The sequence below is a fragment of the Cystoisospora suis genome (genome assembly GCF_002600585.1).
Source record: "Cystoisospora suis strain Wien I chromosome Unknown contig_1272, whole genome shotgun sequence".
Taxonomy (NCBI): Eukaryota; Apicomplexa; class Conoidasida; order Eucoccidiorida; family Sarcocystidae; genus Cystoisospora; species Cystoisospora suis.
Window position 1 is genome coordinate 36,499 of NW_027154072.1, and position 18,635 is coordinate 55,133.

General features: G+C 46.0%; 3 protein-coding genes across 3 annotated transcripts; 1 reads left to right on the plus strand and 2 right to left on the minus strand.

The window, feature by feature from the left end:
• Positions 1–134: 134 nt before the first annotated feature.
• CSUI_003007 (leucine rich repeat protein) lies at positions 135–15,222 on the minus strand (the record flags this gene model as incomplete). Its single annotated transcript, XM_068063205.1, has 10 exons — positions 135–451; positions 1,312–1,607; positions 2,268–2,674; positions 3,611–4,149; positions 5,102–5,399; positions 6,489–7,159; positions 8,141–8,331; positions 12,517–12,566; positions 13,301–13,644; positions 14,571–15,222. 10 exons carry the CDS (start codon positions 15,220–15,222, stop codon positions 135–137), a joined length of 3,765 nt encoding a protein of 1,254 aa, XP_067924815.1.
• On the minus strand, positions 14,451–17,034 carry CSUI_003008 (leucine rich repeat). Its single transcript, XM_068063206.1, has one exon. The coding sequence runs from the start codon at positions 15,220–15,222 to the stop codon at positions 14,464–14,466; it is 759 nt and encodes a 252-aa protein (XP_067924816.1). The 5' UTR covers positions 15,223–17,034; the 3' UTR covers positions 14,451–14,463.
• CSUI_003009 (uncharacterized protein) lies at positions 16,852–18,353 on the plus strand. Its single transcript, XM_068063207.1, has one exon. The coding sequence runs from the start codon at positions 17,024–17,026 to the stop codon at positions 17,300–17,302; it is 279 nt and encodes a 92-aa protein (XP_067924817.1). The 5' UTR covers positions 16,852–17,023; the 3' UTR covers positions 17,303–18,353.
• The last annotated feature ends 282 nt before the right edge of the window (positions 18,354–18,635 follow it).

Consider the following 18,635-nt stretch of genomic DNA (forward strand, 5'->3'; position numbering starts at 1 on the left):
TCTATCAGCATCTCTCTCTTCTTACGAGTGATGGTCCAAAGAAATGTCATCTCCGCCATTATAGCCTCCCTCTGCGAAAACGACGCGACCACCATTATTGCTACTACGCCTTGAAGGATCTCGTCCTCGATTGTTCATCGTTGAAGACGGACTTTCTTCTCCACAAGAAGAAGATGAAGAAGAAGAGTCACTTGCATCTTGTTCAAAACTTTGAGATTTCGATAGAGAGAGGAATCCACCGCTTCCTCCTGGACGGGATCGAGAGCCCCCCCCCCTGTCCCACCTCCCAGACGTGAGCGAGGAGATCTTCCCGTAGAATGATGGATATGTTGAGAAACTTCTTGGATACGCCGAACAGACTGAAGACGTGAGAGAAGTTTCTTCTGAAGATAGGAATCTCCGTCAAGCCACGAGGCTAACGTCTCACACATGAGAGGAGCGCCAACCGAGACTGAAAGAAGGAGACAAGACACAGGCATGCACACTTATAAAGAGAGAAAGAGAGAGAAGAGAAAGAAAAACAGAAACATAGAAGGAAGAGAAGAAAGGAAAGGAAGAAAAGAAAAGAAGAAGAGGTGCTGTCCAAGGTGATGTATATCTCTCTACATGTGTATACATATGTAGATGCATGTGAGAATGCTATGAAAAGGAAGAAGAGTAGGAATGGGGGATACGTAGATCAGGATGGATTGCGGGACCAAGAAGAAGATAAAGAAGAGAAAAGAAGAAGACAAAGGCTAGATGGAGAAGGCATTTCTATAGAAAGACTTCCTTCACCCACCTCAGTCACCAAGTAGAAAACGGTAAGGAGGCAAGGAAGGAAGGAGATGAAAGCATGCTGCGTCTCTGTAAGAAGATATTTCTTCATGAACAGGTATAAAGTGGGGGGGAGAGAGAGAGATCAAGAAGAGCATCTATGAAGAAGAGGAGAAGAAAAAGCACACAGGGGAATGGATTCTCAGGGACTCTCTAACAAAGAGAGAATTCAAGAATGTCTATCGGTAGGAGAGCGCTTTGCATCTCTGCTTTTCTTTGAGACAGTGTCTATTTGTTAATCCCTCAATAGAAAAAGATCTATCTCCACCGCGTGTCTCTTCACAAGTAGAAAGGCCGTAGCCTCTAGAGACATGCATCTCCACTCTAACGATACATAGACATCTATACATGTCTAGGCAGGAGTATCTCTGTATTCATCTACAGATACATAAACATCTATCTTGATATACGTTGGGCTTGTGTTTTAGCATGTAGAGAAAGATCAAAGGAAAGGACAGATGGATTTCTTCCTTTCTTTCTCCTATCATGACTTACCTTCGAAAGCAGATGTATGGCGTCGCAGTTGTGTATATTGAGCGTTGAAGCCTACAGCACGTTGAAGCATCTGAAGGAGGAGAGTCGCTTCTTCTTCTCTCTCAAGATTGAAATGTCTTTCTTCACTTTTGTCAAGGGCTCTTTGTTCCGCGGCTTTCATGTCTTCTTCTCTTCCTTCTTCTCCTCTGTTTTCTTCTTCTTCTCCTTCTTCTTCATTCTTGTCGCTTTCTCTCTTCGGCTGGTCTTCTATGGACGGTGATAGCAATGAGGAACCCAAGCCCCCGTCATCTTCGCGTCTACGACCCATGCATAGACAAATATACAGATACATACAGATACATATATGTATGTATATATATACATACAGATACACAGACACATTCATGTTCAGACATACTCAGACATACATACACTAACATACCTCCTCGTACATACAGATGCGTATTCACACACATACATATTCATACATACAGATACATACTCATACATTCAGATACATATTCATATATGCACATACATATTCATACATACAGATACATATTCATATATGCAAATACATATTCATACATACAGGTACATATCCATACAGATACATATTGATACATCCCAGCCGACGAAATGAGATTTCATTTGGCATCTCCCGAGAGAGGAAAAACCCCCAAGCTACTTCTACTTCGCCCCTCCTTTCTTCTTTTCCTAAACTCCTAGCAACTGGCCTTTATCCTGCGTCCTTGACTATCGACTAGTAGGGAGAGAAGAAGCTTCTCTTTCCTCTCCAAAGACCGAGAAGGATTAATAAGCTTCATACACTCAATAGCAGGCCATCTCGCCTCGCATCTTTTCATGTACACCAGCCACAGTGTATATACGAAGCGATTTGATTCATAGAAGCCTGGAGATGAAAAAGAGCACTCTGAAAGAGAAGAGAAACGCACTCTAAAGAGACGTCTCCTGACCTCTGCGTGGATGGCGAACCTTCGAAGTTTTCACATGAGGGCCGATCTTCTTCCTCCTTTTTAAGACCAAAGAGAGAAGAAGATAAAGAAGAAGAAGAAGAAGAAGGAGGATGAAGAAGAGGAGGAGACGAAGAGGAAGAAGAAGATACGACGTCGCTCGCTGTTGCGAGGCCTTTCCCTTCTTCTTGTGTAGGATGAAGAAGAGCCATAGAAGAGCGAGAATAGGGACGGGAGGATGACTGTAGGGTTGATTTGCGAGGAGATGAAATCGAGAGACTTTTTCTTCTATTGGGAATGCATTCAAGTTGCTTTAGACTTAGAACACGAACACTTCGATTGGATCTCATAGCTCGACAAAGGGATCGAAGCCCCACAACGGTGATAGGATTGCCTGACAAATTGATCGACTGAGAAGGAGACAGCAAAGAGATGTAGAAGGGACAGCTACATGAGATAGGAGACACACCTAGATATCTCGGAGTCATTCATCGGATTGATTGAAAGCCTCAGTGTGAAGCAGGCATATATAGGCATATACATCTATCTACATAAGGGTAGAGAGATAGATCTCTCTTAGCCTATAAGAATACTGTATCTCCGCGGATCTATCTATCTACTCATCTGTCTATCTACCTCTCTATCTACTCATCTAACCACCTATCTATGTGACTACTAATATTCTATCTCTCTACGGATCTATCTAGCTATCTATCTAGCTATCGCTCTATTTATCTATCTATCTATCTATGTATCTCATCAGCCCATCGCTCTATCTTCCCCTTCCTTTCTTGCTTTCTTGCTCCCTTCTTCAGTAGGAGTCCAAGAGACATCTACCTCAATCAAGACATACAAAGGCTTCACTAGAGGAATGTGTTGCAGCCTTCATCGCATTGCATAGGCAAAGCTCGAGAGAAGAAAAGCAGTTCACTATCGTCTCCAGTGAATAAGAAAGACGGAAAGGAAGAAGAAGAAGGCCCTTGTCTTCATGGAGGAGAGAGGTATTTTTGTGCCAGAGATGAATAGTGTATTCGTATACATACATCATATATAGAGTATAGATACATTCTACACATACGCGGGATACATTATATGGATGCAGATATACATATAGGCAGATATATACGGAGATGTATCTGAGATACATATGAATATAGATAGACACGATCTCTCTCTATGTCTTTTGTATAGATGTATAGATGGGCATCTCCCTTGAACTTGCTAATTAAGAGATAACTCGACAGATCAGCAGAGAATGAATTGCTCTGCTCCTCCTAGTAAGAAGAAGAATCTCTTTCTAATCTCCCTTTCTTCTTCTTGTTTCTCTTCCTTTTCTCCCATCTTACTTGAATAGATTCATGGAAAGAGAAAGCTCTTGCAAGGAGATCAAGACCTCCATCGTTAATCTCACAGTCGCTAAAATCGACTTCTTCCATTTCTCCCCAGTCCTTTTGAAGAGCTTCAGCTGCAAATCGACAAACTCTCTCTTCCTCATATCTCTTATTCATCCCCGCTGTCGATACACTTGCCCCCCCGCCTTCTTCCTCTCCGCTATCTAGATCGATGGTCGCTGGGAGGAGACGAGAAGACGCCGATGCTCCACCCCCCGTTGCTCGGCTTATATTCGGAGAGGCGAGGCTCAGGCGATTATTACCTGACCGAGGTGTATAGAAGCTGTTGGGAGAAGAAGAGATAGAGAGAACGCTTCTCTCTTTTGTCTTTCGGTTAGACTGAAGAAAAGTACGTCGTGTGGGGGGGGCTGTCGGGGAGGTGTTAGAAGAAGAAGACGAAGAAGAGTCGCACATCATGCTACTACTGAGAAGGAGACGCCGAAGATGGCGGCATCTTCTTAAGCATTCTAAAAGATGAAGAGTATCGACGGGAGCTTCAGAAAAGAAAGGAAAGGACACGAAAGAAGGAAAAACATTCTCCAGTGTAAGAAGAAGGAAGAGAAGAAGAAAAGAAAGCGAGAGAGTAGAAAGATCTTCCTTTTCTCAACTGGAGAGACCGCGCCTCGGGAAGAGGTGATATTCATGCGATGATCTTCATACTCGATCGTGTTGTATCTTGCCTATCTCAAGATATACACGGCAAACATTTCTGGAGGGATATGGAGATAGATAGATAGGCAGATTAAAGACAGATAGATAGATAGATAGGTGAGGACATGCAAGCGGATAACAAGGTGACGTGGGCCGTCGATGAATAGGCGTTTGTACGATTCTGCATATCTATCCATCTCCATGCATGTGGATCTGTGTACATTTCGAACTCTCCCTGTCCGCGTCATCTATCTTGATGTTTTTGAGGTGCAACACAAAGAGAGACACTTCTGCAGATTCAGAAGATGAAGCAGAAGAGTAGAGAAGAGCTTTACCAACGACAGACTTTCGGTATTCCTTGTATCGTCTACGTAGGCCTAAGGTCCCCAGCCACATGCCTCTCTCAATCTCACTCCATACCAGTAGGTGGACAGGATCGATAAAGGTGTATGTGAGAGTATGGAGGTATGCATATGTGAAGCAGCCGAATGTATAAGAAAAAAGGCCTTTCATTCATATTACAGATCTGCATCGACATACACCATATGTCCATATTTATATATATATATATATATGTCTGCTCCCACCTTTTGTCCGTCAAAATACAGTTGCCCTTTACACTTATACAGTACATATGTATATACATGTATATATACATACATATGCAAATATATATATATATATGTGTTTAGATGTATACACGTACGTAGTACGAAGAGTGTGTATGTACTTTGATATCCGTCATGATGAAGATGCTAGGAAGAAAGTAAAGGCTTTTTTCCTTTATCAACTTACAAAGTCTACATCGATTAAGATCAAGAACGCGAAGATTCTTCATGCATGTGAGGGACACTCCTAACAATTGAGCTGCCGCCGTGCTACTGTGTGTGGGGTCGCCTGAAGCCCCAGTAGAAGGAGAAGAGACAGAGGTTCTTGTAGTAGCGGAAGAAGAGGAAGAAGAAATAGTCGAGGTATCTTCATTCAAGTTATGAGAAGAAGAAGAAGATCGAAGAGGAGCCCGAGCCATGCCTCGCGGAGGGGCTGAACCAAAGGAGTTATCATTGAGATGAAGCTCTTCAATCCACGAGGCTGTCTATAGAAAGAAGAGAAGAAGGAAGAGACCCAGCAGCTCAGAAGAAGAGAGAAAGAAGTGAGTGCTTTTCAAGATCGGAAGAAGATCATTGTAGGGTGAGAAAGAAGGGAAGGTGGAGGTTAGATGAGCGCCTTGATGGAGAAGAACAAGGAATGCAGAGAGAAGAAGAATTCGCATAACTCGTCAAACCTCGATAGAGCCGTGTCTGAACATGCAGTAGACCGATGGATCGAGAGGGCTCTCTCTCTTTACATCTCGACAACAATTCATAGAGGAATCATCATGTGAGAATCGACCTGAAGACACACTCGCAACTTCTCATCTATCTATGTATCTGTATGATGTATCTACCTATCTTTGATCTATCTATCTATCTTTGATCTATAAATCTGTCTGTCTCCCACCTGTCTATCTATCTTCAATTCATCTATCAATCTATCCTAGTCAACAATGTACTTCTCTTGGATCCATCTATCTATCTCTTTCTCCTTCTCTGTACATAGGTGTGCATAGAGATCCCTACGCATGTCCAGCTCGACAGATGCTTTTCTGCAAAGCCATGAAAAAAGTCTTTTTGCTGGATGTTTGGAGATCTCTATGAAGCATCATAACACGACGTACAGAAAATCTCGCCCTGAGTCCATTGCAACGCTAAATGTATCGATCGACAAACATCTGCTTGGCATCCTCGATCTAGCTTTTTCTTTTGTATCCACCCAGGTGTCTATACACCTCGGATCGTCTCTTGGTTGCACTCTCTCACCGTCCCCCCTCTTGTACATCTGTGAGTTTTTGCGGAGAATGGCACATGCCTATTTTTTAGTACTTGTCTGTTTTCTTCTTTCTTCACCTAAGACATCCCCCGTCTCTTCATGAATCTCCACACTCCTTTTCGTGATCGAAGAGAAGCCAAGCTATAAGCGGTTTACAATCCACAGTGATCTGCCGTCTCTCCATGTATCTGGAGGATGGATCTTAACAATGAACTTTATCGAACAAGGTCTCTCTTTATATAGATCTAGATGTCTATATGATTTGCCTGTCTATCGTGGTCATATTCCTCTGTGTGAAGAGAAAGAAAAGACTTACAAGCAATGTACGAGCGATAAGAGCGGCCTCGAGAGACGTTAAATTCTTTCCGCTGAGATCTAGGCAGATTTCCTTTCTATTCAACATCTTCGCCAAAGGTATCGAGACCCCCAGACTTCCTCCTCCTGCTGCTCCGCCGCCGGCACTTGGTTTACATGAATGATAAGAAGAGCTCTCATTCTGTCCATTTCTCAACCTCTCTATGCCTCTATCTTCTTCATCTCTTCTCTCACTTGGACTTTCTTTCTTTTCTTTCGAACAGGAACGACTACGACTAGTTTTTACACTCGCTTCTCCTTCCTCTTCTGCTTGATTCTCCTTCGTAGAAAGACCGTGGCTACTCCCCCCATACTGCGATAGGTTTGGTAGCGTCGTTTCCTTCTGTCGATCTCTTGATGGAGATTGAGTTGTCTGAAGTGTATCTTCATTCTTGAGACAAGACAGATTCTTAAGATTCTCAGGAGGATGGCTCGGCCTCTGACGTGGTGAGGGCGAAGGAGAAAGGGCCTTGTCGGCCTCTTGGTGTGTGGGAATGAAGGGAGAAGAAGGGAGAATAAGAGTCTCTACATTGAGATGTCTAGCAAACTTCGCTAAGTAACGAATCCGAAAGGGGTCAAATTGCACTCCGCTCAAATCCATCACACCCCCACCCCCTCCGCCTTGTCGATTTCCTGTTCCAAGGAAAGGAGAGAAATGAAAGGAAAGAAGATGAGGGGGGGTGCGGGGGAGGGGCAAGAGAAAAAGAGAAAGAAAGAAATGTGGCAAGAAAAGAGAAAGAAGAGACTAGAGGAGAGATGAGAGAAAGAAGAGAAAAGGGGAGAGATGTGGAGAAGAAAGAAAGCGTTCTTTTGAAAGGATATAAGAAAGATGGAAGAAGAAGAAGATGAGGAGGAGGAGGAGAAGAACAAGAAGTAGAAAGACATAGACCGATAATAGAGTGAGCTGTACAAAGGATAATGGAAAGATTCTCAGGGATGTGTTTCTCTTGTTCTTCTTGTTGTGAAAGGTAAGAGTTGAGTAGGGAGATCAGAAGAAAGAGAAGAAAGAGAAGACTGTTTTCTTTCCTTAGAGAGAGGAAAGTGTCGCGAACACAAGGGGCGTGGTCAGAGGGTTACCAACATAGCGCTATAATGCCTTGAAGTGACAGAGATGATGAAGAAGAAGAAGACTGATAGGTTCGTAGAGAAGAAGAAAAAGATACAACGAAGGGAAGTCCAGGCGGCGAGAGTGGTGCGTGAAGAGACGGGGAGTACAGGCATCTACTTGAGATGCAAGGAGGCCTGGTGTGCATCTCCCTCTTTCCTCTCTCACACAACTCTCTGAGCAGATCTATGCATACAGAGATACATGGGTCTACCTATACATCTGTATATGGAACGTGATATAAAGACATATGTAGACAGGGTAGGCATAGCTACCTATATGCATATATATGTCTTCATATATGGTTAGTGACTAATGTACAGAGAGAAGCTTTGTAACCTCTCTACCGTGTTATCCATGCGTTCCGATGTAGTGGCATGCACCTAGGACGATGTGTGTGAAATGCACTCCAAAGTGTCGAGTCTGTGGCTAGAGATTCAAGTAAAGAGATACATCCATGGGACATCTCCTCTCTGGAGTATTTTCGTGTTTAATTCTCTTCTTTTTACCTTGATGGAGATGACTGTTTTTGTCATGGGTAGGACTAGAGGTCGAGGCTTTGGAGAAAGAAGGGAGACAATCCCGGGCAGCTTGGGCTAGAGTTTTAGGCAGTTGCTGAAGGTTCTTTCGAAGTTCTTCAAGATGACTCTTGAGCTCTCCGACATCTGAGAATCTCTGCCGCGCTTCCGGGTGAAGAGCTCTATTCAGTACATGCATGCATTCAGAAAGAAAAGATAAAGAAGAACAAACACATGGGCCAAGGAAAAGAGAAAAAGAGAAGAACGATACTTGGATCGACCACTGGGGTGATAGCTTTGTCATAGAAGTAAAGGCTACGGAATGGATATAGGTGTATGTAGAGGGAGAGAGAGGGAGTTTAATATCTTATAGACTTCTCAGTCATCAAGCTTTCTTACTTCTAAACACTCTTTTCTCTCTTTTTACCCCTCTCTACTGCTTCTTCTTCTCCTTCTCTTAGACTATATGCTCGAGAAGTACCATAGAGGCCAGGCCAAGAGATGTAGGCTCTCACAAGCTTACTTGGAGATATATCTGTATATCTATCTATGGATCTTTCTCTACATGTCGGAAGGACTCTTGATCCCTCTTAGCCTGTGTGTATGTATGTTGTAGCCAGTGTTCTACATGTGAGCTAGAGAGGTGAAGAAGACGGCCTCGAACAAATAGATTTAAGACGAGCGAAATCGCCTCTCTTTCTTTACCTTCATAGAGATAGACAAGAGATTTAGATCAGACTCATCTTCTCTTCTTTTCTTCTCAATGTTTCGCTGAGAACTGAGACATTCAGAAGTCTTGCTTACTTGCTTAAGATAGACACGAAATCGTCTGATAGACCATAGGCATGAATAGGGAGGAGACCTTGTTCATAATGGGTCTTTAATTCGGCGTCAACTGAAGCTAGCGATGTATGAGCTGTGGTCAAGCTAGCTAGACATGATCCTCGAGCTTGGACAAGAAGTTGAGGAGACACCGATTCTTGCCATCGATGTTCTTCCTCTTCTCCTCCTCCCCCGGCTGCTGTCGTCACTCCTTCAAGTCGGTTTCTCTCTACAGTCGATTGCAATCCGTCTTGACTTTGTTCATAGATCACCCCTGAAGATGATTCTTCAGATGCGCATCTTCTTCCTTTCTCTTCTTCTCCTGTGTTTTTCCTTTCTCCTCCTTCTTTCATAGCTTCATCTTCTTCTTCCTCGTCATCTCTTCTTTTCTGATCCCTCTCTTCAGCGTGATCCCTAAACCTTCTTTCTTCTTTCGTTCTTTCCTCTTCTTCACGTTTCTTCTGACTCTCCCAATACACCTGGGCTGGCATAAGACTTAGATCAGGCGCATGCAGTGTCGCACATTCCATGATAATCCGAGCCACCGCATACAAGTCCCAGCTCTTCCGAAGAAGTAAAGATGGATGGAGAGAAAAGAGAGGAGAGGCATTTGATCGTTTTTCTGGGAGACTTCTTTCGTTCTTTCTGCATGTCGAATCGATACAAGAAGAGGGAGAAGAAGATGCCGAGTCATTGGTGTCGCCGTCACCCAGGGATGATAGACATGTAGGATGTTTCGATGTAAGAGAAGCTGAATAGAGATGGAGCATTTGCTGTTCCGGAGGGGCATACATGCCACATGTCTGGTCTCCAGTAAAAGCTTGAAGTTCCTGTTGAATGTCCCGTGTACACACACCCCCTGACGGTTTAAGAAGGTCATCAATTCCACAACGGGCTTGTCTTACTAATTCAGCTGTCTCATCTTCTAGAGATACCATTCTCCCAGGGGGGTTCTGGATTCCTTCTCCTATTGCATTCTTTTCTCTCAAGAGAAGACTCGAAGGAGAAACATTCAGCCGTGATATGGACGAGATCATCGGACTAGTCCCAGGGGCATTCTTTCTTCTCTGGTGATTGGCTATTAAGCCCCCTTCATCGGTATGCTTGGCTTCTAGACCTATCTGCCAATCTAGAAGGGTTATGATCTTTTCAACTAATCTCAGATTTTCTCCTTGTTCTGTCTTTTCTTGTCCTTCTCCTCCTCTACTGGAAGAAGTTCCTGACTCTATTTCCCTTTCGCGAGGGGGGCAGTGGGGGAGACAGTTTTCATACGATTCTCCTGATGATTGAGAAGGTGTATGGAGAAGAATCTTTCGCGGTTGAATTTGGCCATGGGTTATTCCATTACGATGCTGTTCCTCAAGTAAAGACAGAAGACATATCCAGAAGGTGACAAGCTCCTCTTCTACAAAGGCCGGAGGTAAGAGCTGTGTCGATAAGGAACTCTTTGGGTCATTCTTCTGACTTGATTGCTGAGATCTTTCTCCCTTTCCCAGAGTGTCAATCTTTCTATTTGTATAGGGGAGATGTGAAGAAGGTTCATTCCAAGGAGAGGAACCGAAGGATGGTGATGAAGAAGAGGATGACGATGATGGTGGTCGGATGAGATGAGGGTCTTCTCCTATGAAAGGAAGATAAAACTTTCTTTTTTCATTCAAGAGAGACTCCAGAGATTCACCTCGCTCCCACTTCAGAAGCTGGAAAACGAAAGGCGGAACCTCTCCATAGAGGACACATCGAGCTGTCTGAGCTTTATTCTCTTCTCTTACTTGTCCTTGACGTTTCTGCATGTGACTTGCTTCAGCTAGAAATGAAAAGAGACGTAAGGATGGATACGTTAAAGTGGTGAGACCCGAATTCGAATCGTAGAAATGAGGAAGATAAGAAGAGGCGTCATCAAGAGAAGATGTTCTATGAATAAAGCGACAAAAGCACAGTAACAAGAAGAAGATCGGGAGTGAGAGAGACAGGTCTCTCTCTCTTTTCTTCTCATTCCTTTCTCTTCGCATTCAACGTCTGCATGGTCCCCCTCGGGGAGATCTTTGTGAACAGAGGTACCCCGGTGTAGAGCCCCCGCCTTTTACCCTAGACGCGTCTATACATGTATAGACGGGTGTGTGAATGTGTAGATAGCGACGGTTGTCAGTGGATTCATAGGAAGGAATAAGGAGAAATACCAGTCGATGAAGAAAATGAAGGCCTTGGACGGAAGGGGGGAACGGACAAGCCAGTCGTAAGAGAAGGATGGAGCTCTTTCGTAAACTAGGTTAAAAGACTTCTTCCGGGCACTGCAGCTCGCCCTGGTGATAGCAGATCTTCTCCTGACGATACATGCCTATCATTCCGTTGCATGTCTGTCTCTCTCTCTCTCGCTCTTTTTCTCTATTTCTCTCTATCTGTGTATAAATCTAGCACGTCACCTGAGAGGATCACTCTACTCATGCTTCTACAGTTATACGCCTCAAGTATTCGCTGTACATACACCTGCCGTGCCACAGACGATAGTGAAGAGCACCGAGAACTATCGTCTCAGCAGCCTTCTCTCCTCTCATCCAGCCAGTCATTTCAACCTTCATCTTTCTGACAGGTGTCAAGAGAATCATCTGCTTTTTCTTCTTGATATGTTTCTTGTCTGTCTCGCCTATCGGCATAGAATACATAGATCTCTTTCTATATACAAGCGGACACACGCATACAAACAAATACATGAACGTGTACGTGCTTGGGCAGTATTCGAGTCTATCTGTACCTATACGATGAAGTGTCCCTCTCCTTTCTTCTTCTTCTCTTTCTCTCTTTGTCTCCTGAAACCTCTACATACCTTTCTCGCCAAGAGATATGTATCCATGTGTATCAAACGTGAGGCAAACCAGCCAGTGAGTAGAACGTGTCTGTTTTCTTTTGAGCCTACATAAGGTACTGTCGAGAATTTTGAAGAATCGCTTCATCGGTTTTCTGAGGTCCGTCTCGATTAACAATTAGTTTGAGAGCATAGAGAATGCCAGTTGTTCTTTCTTGAACTTGTAAAACAGCGCGTGCATGCGGGCATCTTCGGCTTGGATGGAGAAGTTTCAGAACTTCATATCGCCCCATGAAAGAGGCTCCTGGTTGTAGCCATGAGACCCAAGGTAAAGAATCACTTGGAAAGGTTAGACGGAGTGTATCAGCCATGTAGACCCAGCCTTGAAGGGCACTGGCTATTCGTCGTTCTATCTAGGAATGGAAAAGGAGAGAAGGAGACGAAAGAGTAAAGAGAGAGAAACAAAGAAAGAAAGAAAGAATGAGAGAGAAAAAGAAAAGGAAGAGAGGTGACAAGAAAAGAGAGGAGTTTGAATGGTTCTCGAAGGATGCTAAGGATTGAGAGGAACGGAGATGTCATAATTAATGGAAGTCGAGCGAGAGAAACTAATTCATTCGAATCAGAGAGATTTTAGCTCGAGGATTCTCAATTGTTATCTTTGCTCTTTTCACAAGTCTCAAGGAATGAGAAGGCTGAAAGGAAGCGAGGAAGTGAACGAAAAAGACGAAGAAGGTATGGAACATACGTTAGAGCGTAAGAAGAATCCTCATTCTCATTGTGATTCTCTTCCTTCTTCTATGGATATGTCCCGCACAAGGAAACAGGAGAAGACCTGATCGCACTTGCGATCAGGTCTTCTCCTGTTTCCACCATATATAACGCCATTACTGTTCGTACGACACGATAGGTGATCTACCTAAGTCAGTTGTCTTCTCTCTCTTCTCTTCTGCTCGCGCCTTCGATTGGGAGAGCATCAAGAGAAAGACGAGACACACTCTAGAGCGTCCATGAGGTGTGAGAGATGGCCGGTAGGACTTACATGAAACCGTTTGTGAACGAACTCTAAAAGGACGTCGAAGAGTCGATCCAAGTCCATACAAAGTCGATCACAGGTAGACACGTCAGCAGAAGCGGAATACGCAGATACACATACATATATACATACAGGTATGCATATGTATCTATGTATCTACTCGGGGACAGGTCGGCCATGTGGGACGAGTGTCAGTCAGGTATGCCTATCAAAGAAGATCCAGCTCAGGGAAGAAGACTTCATTTCAGATCGACATTTCTTCTTTGGACAGACCAACAGAATGAAAAGGTTCCGAAAAGAAAAAAGGGATTTGATGAACGGTGAATGAGAAATCTCGATATCCTGTACACGTGTGTGTAGACATACACAGTATGTCGAAGAAGACAACAGGAAGACGCCCGATGCGGTGAATCCACCCAAGCCGCAAGGAAGGAAAAGATCCAAAGGGCAAAGGTATAAAGAGAAGATTGCAAATGAAGGAGAGAAAGTACATTACCTCATGTAAGATATTAATGAATAAGGCTAAAGGGACTTCATCTGTGCTAGTGGCTACAGCCATATCGTCGTCATCGTCATTCTCCTCGTCATCTCGGCTCTCGCCTTCGTCTTGTTCTTCATCACTCTCCTCCGCATACTCTCCTTCTTCTTCATCCCGACTCGGGGAAATCTCGTCGCTCTCTTGTTCTTCTTGTGGTGCATCTCGTTCGCTCACTGCTTTCCGTATGAACTCTCGACAGTAGGGTGCCGCTAAGGTTTCGATCACGGGACACCCTACAATCTTAGCTAACCCAGCGAGACTTCGATCTAATAGAATCGACAATTCAGCAAACGTGAGACCTCCTGGAAAGGCAAGAAAAGTGAAATAGAAATAAGAAGAGACTACTTTCCGAACAAGAAAAGAAGGAAAGTACTCCGCTTTGGGTAAGAAAGTGGTCCGGGTAAGAGCAAGACTAGTAGTAGACAGACCATGGTTAACCCCCTGGAGGTCTACAGGCTAGGTGCATTTGTATATGTGGGAGCTTAAGCTTAAGATCAAAGTGCAAACGTAGTTTTGAGAGGAGAGAAAGGTCGTTGGAAGACTGCGCAAATAGATGGGAGGTACGGTGGAAGAAGACGACTGAGTCGTCACCCGTGCGCCAGCTAGTCGATGCCGAAATGGACCTGATGCTGTCCTTCAATTAGCAGCCATTCGACGGGACTGAGGGCTCGTGTCGTACAGAAGAAACACCACCAGAAAGCACTTAATATCGAAATCGTCACATTTTCACCTCACTCGAAGACCACCTCGATAGCGCAAAGAAGCCAGCCACCTGTGGGAATTGAACCCACGACCTTCGGTTTACAAGACCGATGCTCTACCACTAAGCTAAGGTGGCCGTTTATGTACTTTAATCACTCCTCCGCAGTCGTGTCAACACGTCGGAAAGCTGTTAATTTTTGCAAGGAACTCTCCCGACGGATCTCCGAGATGGCCCACGTACCCGGTAGACGGCTTGGGAGTGTACAGTGGACAGGAGCCTATCTCCCATGTGCCGAAATACCAGAGTGTGTACCGTCTCTTCGCTGTTTGTTATTCATTCTTCGATAGACCCGTTAGGCGGCATTTCTCGCTGGAACGAAAAGATCTTGGTTAGTTTTACGTAAACGTGTTTTTAGGTGCTAAGGGGCTGGGTGTCTCCAATCAAGGGCTCTACACCCTTGGTTGCTGCGCCCGATGTGTGTGGCTGTCTCGTGAATTCTGAGTCCTTGTGTTTCTCTTTTCACACCTGTTCCCGTTATATCGAAAATTGAACAAAAGGCGCGTGCCTTAGCGTTCAGGCAAGTGGGCAAAAGCCACGCCATGCCTCCTAAAACTTGGAAAATTTCGAGACCTCCACGGTCTTGAAACGCAGCCCAGACATCCTCGGCTAGCTTTTGGAGTTGTGCAGTTTCAGTGATTCCCGCGGCTTCGTCCGAGCCGCATCCTTCTCCTGATGCAGCCATCCCCCCATCTGCCTGCAGAGGCAAGTTAGCGTCACGAAGATGAGGCCAATACCCTGCGTTGCCCTTTCCAGGAGATTCCACTTTCCTGTGCACCAACTCTGTGGTTCTAGAAGACCCGAGAGAGGTGGATGGGTTGTATGCCTCTCGACTTGCGTCGAGTTCCTCGTGTGTCGAGGAAGCATTGGCATGCAGTCGGCTTGTCACGGCGGTAGGGCGGGGGGCGTTTGTTAAGGGAACTTGGGACTTACACTGGTATTCAGATGGAAGTAGAATCCGGCAGAAAGAATGGAAATCCACAAGTAGAGGAGAGTGCATAGATTTCCATTGCGATAGAAAAGAAGCAAAGTGCCTATGTGTATACCGTAGTAGGCGCTGCTGCCAAGAGCTTCTTTTGTTTGGAACAGCGAAAGGCGACAAAGGAGCATCAGGCTCCATTTTGACCAGCACAAGAGGGGGACAGGAACACGATACAGAGACGCGGGACTCAGCAAAAGACAGGAACACTCTTCCTGGCTTCTCGAAGCGTCTGCGTTACTCAGGTAAGTCGGCAGGAGGGAAAATGCCGCGGGGGCATGCCACCACACTGAGAAGAAGAAACAGAAGGTCCTTGTAAGCCCGGCATTCGAAGTTCGGAGAGAGCGAAGCAGAGCTCATCCGTGTTGTCCCAGCTGCGCAGAAGGAGCGTTTTCTCAGTGCCTGGCATAGTCGGACTCCAGAGCACTTCCTCGTACGAATGTAACTGCGGCTTTAAACAGAGCCTATATCATTCTGAACAGATATACTTTCGGCTCGGTCTTGTGAACTCAAGAAGAAAGAAGAAAGGGTAGAGAGGACAAGTTTTCAAAGGACGTACTCAGGGAGAGGTTTCACGGAAAAGGCCATCGCTACCAACCAGGTCCATCGCCAGTCAGATTGCACGGAATCTCTTTGAAGTCGGAACGACGGCCGAAACAACATATGAAGTAGCAGACGTACAGAAGGAGAACATTGTCGCTGGAAAGCCTGAGGTATGAAGGGAGACCTATTAAGAAGAAAAAAAAGCCAGGATCTCAAGATGAGTTGCCCTTGTAGGTTTCCTCTCACGACGCCCTCCAGGGCGGGGCACTCGCCACAAGGGTAAGAAAGCTCAAAGGGCACTGGTCACTGGAAAAGATCTAAACACGCTTTACTTCACGGAAGTGGCTCGTCAAAAGCACGGCAATGACAAACCAGGTAGTATCACAAGTTCTGGGCGTCAACGCGCTACAGAGATTCGCACGAGACGTACTGGCGTAAAATAAACCATACTGACGGGCGCATCTATAGCGAGTCAGGGGAGGCTACAGAAAGCTACGCCCACGCAGAGATAACAAGTAAACGATGACAATTTCATCTTGAATCAGCCCGGAGCCCGTTCGGAATTCCGAGTCCTTTTTACAAAGCCAGGGCTTCGATCTGCGAGCCCTCGCCGAAACGATAAGTAAATTACGGACGGCGGCAACACCGGGAAAGCTACGGGAGGCTCACAGCTCTTCGCTCACGGAGAAAAGGAATGGAATTTGGAGATCATAAAAACGTTAGACAAACCCGAGCTTGTCTTGTACAGGGAGACCAAACAGCGGTTTCTAGCGACTTCGGTAGCCAGGGTCGCGACTACTGAAAAGCGTTGGCAGAAAGAAATCTCGCCCGAACTTCTATGACCTTGGTAGATCGAATCCGATACAGCGACAAGTTGAAACAACGGGTGACGTGATTGAGAAACGACTGCAATCCGCCGTTGACAGAGGCCTACTGCAGAGCGTCGCAGGACACTCGGGGCTGGGTAGTGAGGACTCTCCGGGACAAAACTACGGAAATGCCGACGGCACAAGAGAGAGGTCGAAAAAAATACAAAAAACCGCCAGCTACTCTTGTAAGAAAGCAGCGAATCTCAGCTTGGAGTACTCTTGTCCGGTTTCCTCTTGCGCCCGCCACTACGGGCCAGGTCCCGTGCGGGGAGACATTCTTGCCACCCTGTCCTTTGTGATCTCCAGAAAAACAGGGGAAGCCCGAAGTCTCTCAGTTTCTTTAAAAAGCCCATCTATAGCAAGATTGGAACAGAAAACAGGACGGAAAGAAAAGATAGAGACGATACAGAGGACCGAGCGACAGGGCGAGGGGCCCCCCCCGCGCGAGTTGTTGCGGCGCCGACGACCCAGCTACTCGTGCTTACGAATCGCAGCAGACTTATCTAGTTTCGGCAGTGTTAGACACATCCATGTGGTCTTGCGCAAACGAACAACTTCACTTGGGTTCCTGGTTGATCGCTTCACTAGTGCGTAGAACCATGGCACCCTCTGACCTTCCGCAATTTGCCCTCTGGTCGTTGAGCAACTTTGCGGCTGAATTCGTCGTTGTTTTGACCTGTCGAGAGGACCCCCTTTTTCTTCAAGAAAAGAATCAGTTCCATGCAGTTCCTGTTCTCTTTTCTGTTTGGGTTTTCCTGAGAGAGCTCTGCCACCCAGGAGCCGCCGCCTTTGCTCCGGCCTGCAACTGAGGTGGCGTTGCTCCTCGGACACCGAACCGCTGTGGCTTATCAGTGTGCCGGCAGAGGGAATCTCTCCAGCCCTGGCGTTTCACAGAGATTCCGTAAATTCCCTTCAAGAAGAACTACGGAACCGCGTTATACTTTGCATACTTTAGGAGGGAAACTGCATACCAGCTTTACCCGCAGCGTTCAGTCTGACGCCCGAAGGGACGGGAGACAAACGGCCAGGAGTTCGTCTCGACTGTCATCAGTTTGGCTTAGTCGTCTGTCAATCAGCCGCCTTCCCTCCTGCCGTTACATCGGCGCCCAGGCACTTCTCCTTCCGTGACTGCTGGCGTGCGGCGTCATGGCAAAAATCTTGTCGTTGGGGGCCGCGTCTGACGAAGAAAAAGACAGTCCGGCGGGACGGTGACTTGCTTTCTCATCATCATCACTGGACTTCTTGGTTCGCTGCAAAGCACTGCCAGTACAGGTGTACGAACAATACAACAGAAATTATACAGTCTAGAGAAGGTTCCCGATCCAGCTGCGCCCGTCCAAAGAGGAGGTGTGCGTGCCCCTTGCTCTTTGAGCCAGTACGCCTGTCAACTCTGTGCTGAAGACGTCTTTCAAAAGAACATCGACACTGGGTGTCAGCCACAGTAGAGCGCCGCCGGCCCGAGTTGGCAGCGGGACTAAGGCGGTGAGAGACCTAAAGTGTCCCTCAACGACGGGCACCGCTTCTACGAGAGTAGTACGGGATGGTCCCATGCACTCCTTATGCCTTGTGCCTCAACGTTGTTTCATGGTGTTCTGAGAATTGCCTTACTGAAGAGACAGGAAAACGCCTACTCCATGAGGGTCCAACAGGTGCACATCCCGATTAAGAAGGTATGGAGGGGAATTTGCTGGGTGTTCGAAGAAGCCTCCTGCGCTGCTACCCTCACTTCTATTGTTTCTTGCCGGAGGGCATGGGTGTCGAGAACCCCGTATTCGTCGGTTGTTCGAAGCGTGAGCTGCAGACACCGGACCGATACCTCTCCGGGGCAGTAGAAGCAGAGGAAAGACAACGATTTCCTTGCACATTGCTGCTGAAGTGTCCTGGAGCCGGCGGCGCTTGTGCTCTACATCGTAACTTTGACGGGCTTTCTCTTAGTGTATCTGGCTTCTTAGAAAAGAAAGAAGGTACAGATGTTGCCTTCAACGGAAAGGGAGACAAGTAGTTAGTTAACATTTGTCTATCCCGCTATCTATAGCAAAGAGCCTGTCCGAGCAGTACTGTTCTTCCCCTTTCCGATTCAGCCCATGAATCTTCCTGGAATGCCCACCCCCAGTCGAAATGTGAAGAGTACCCGCTTGGCGC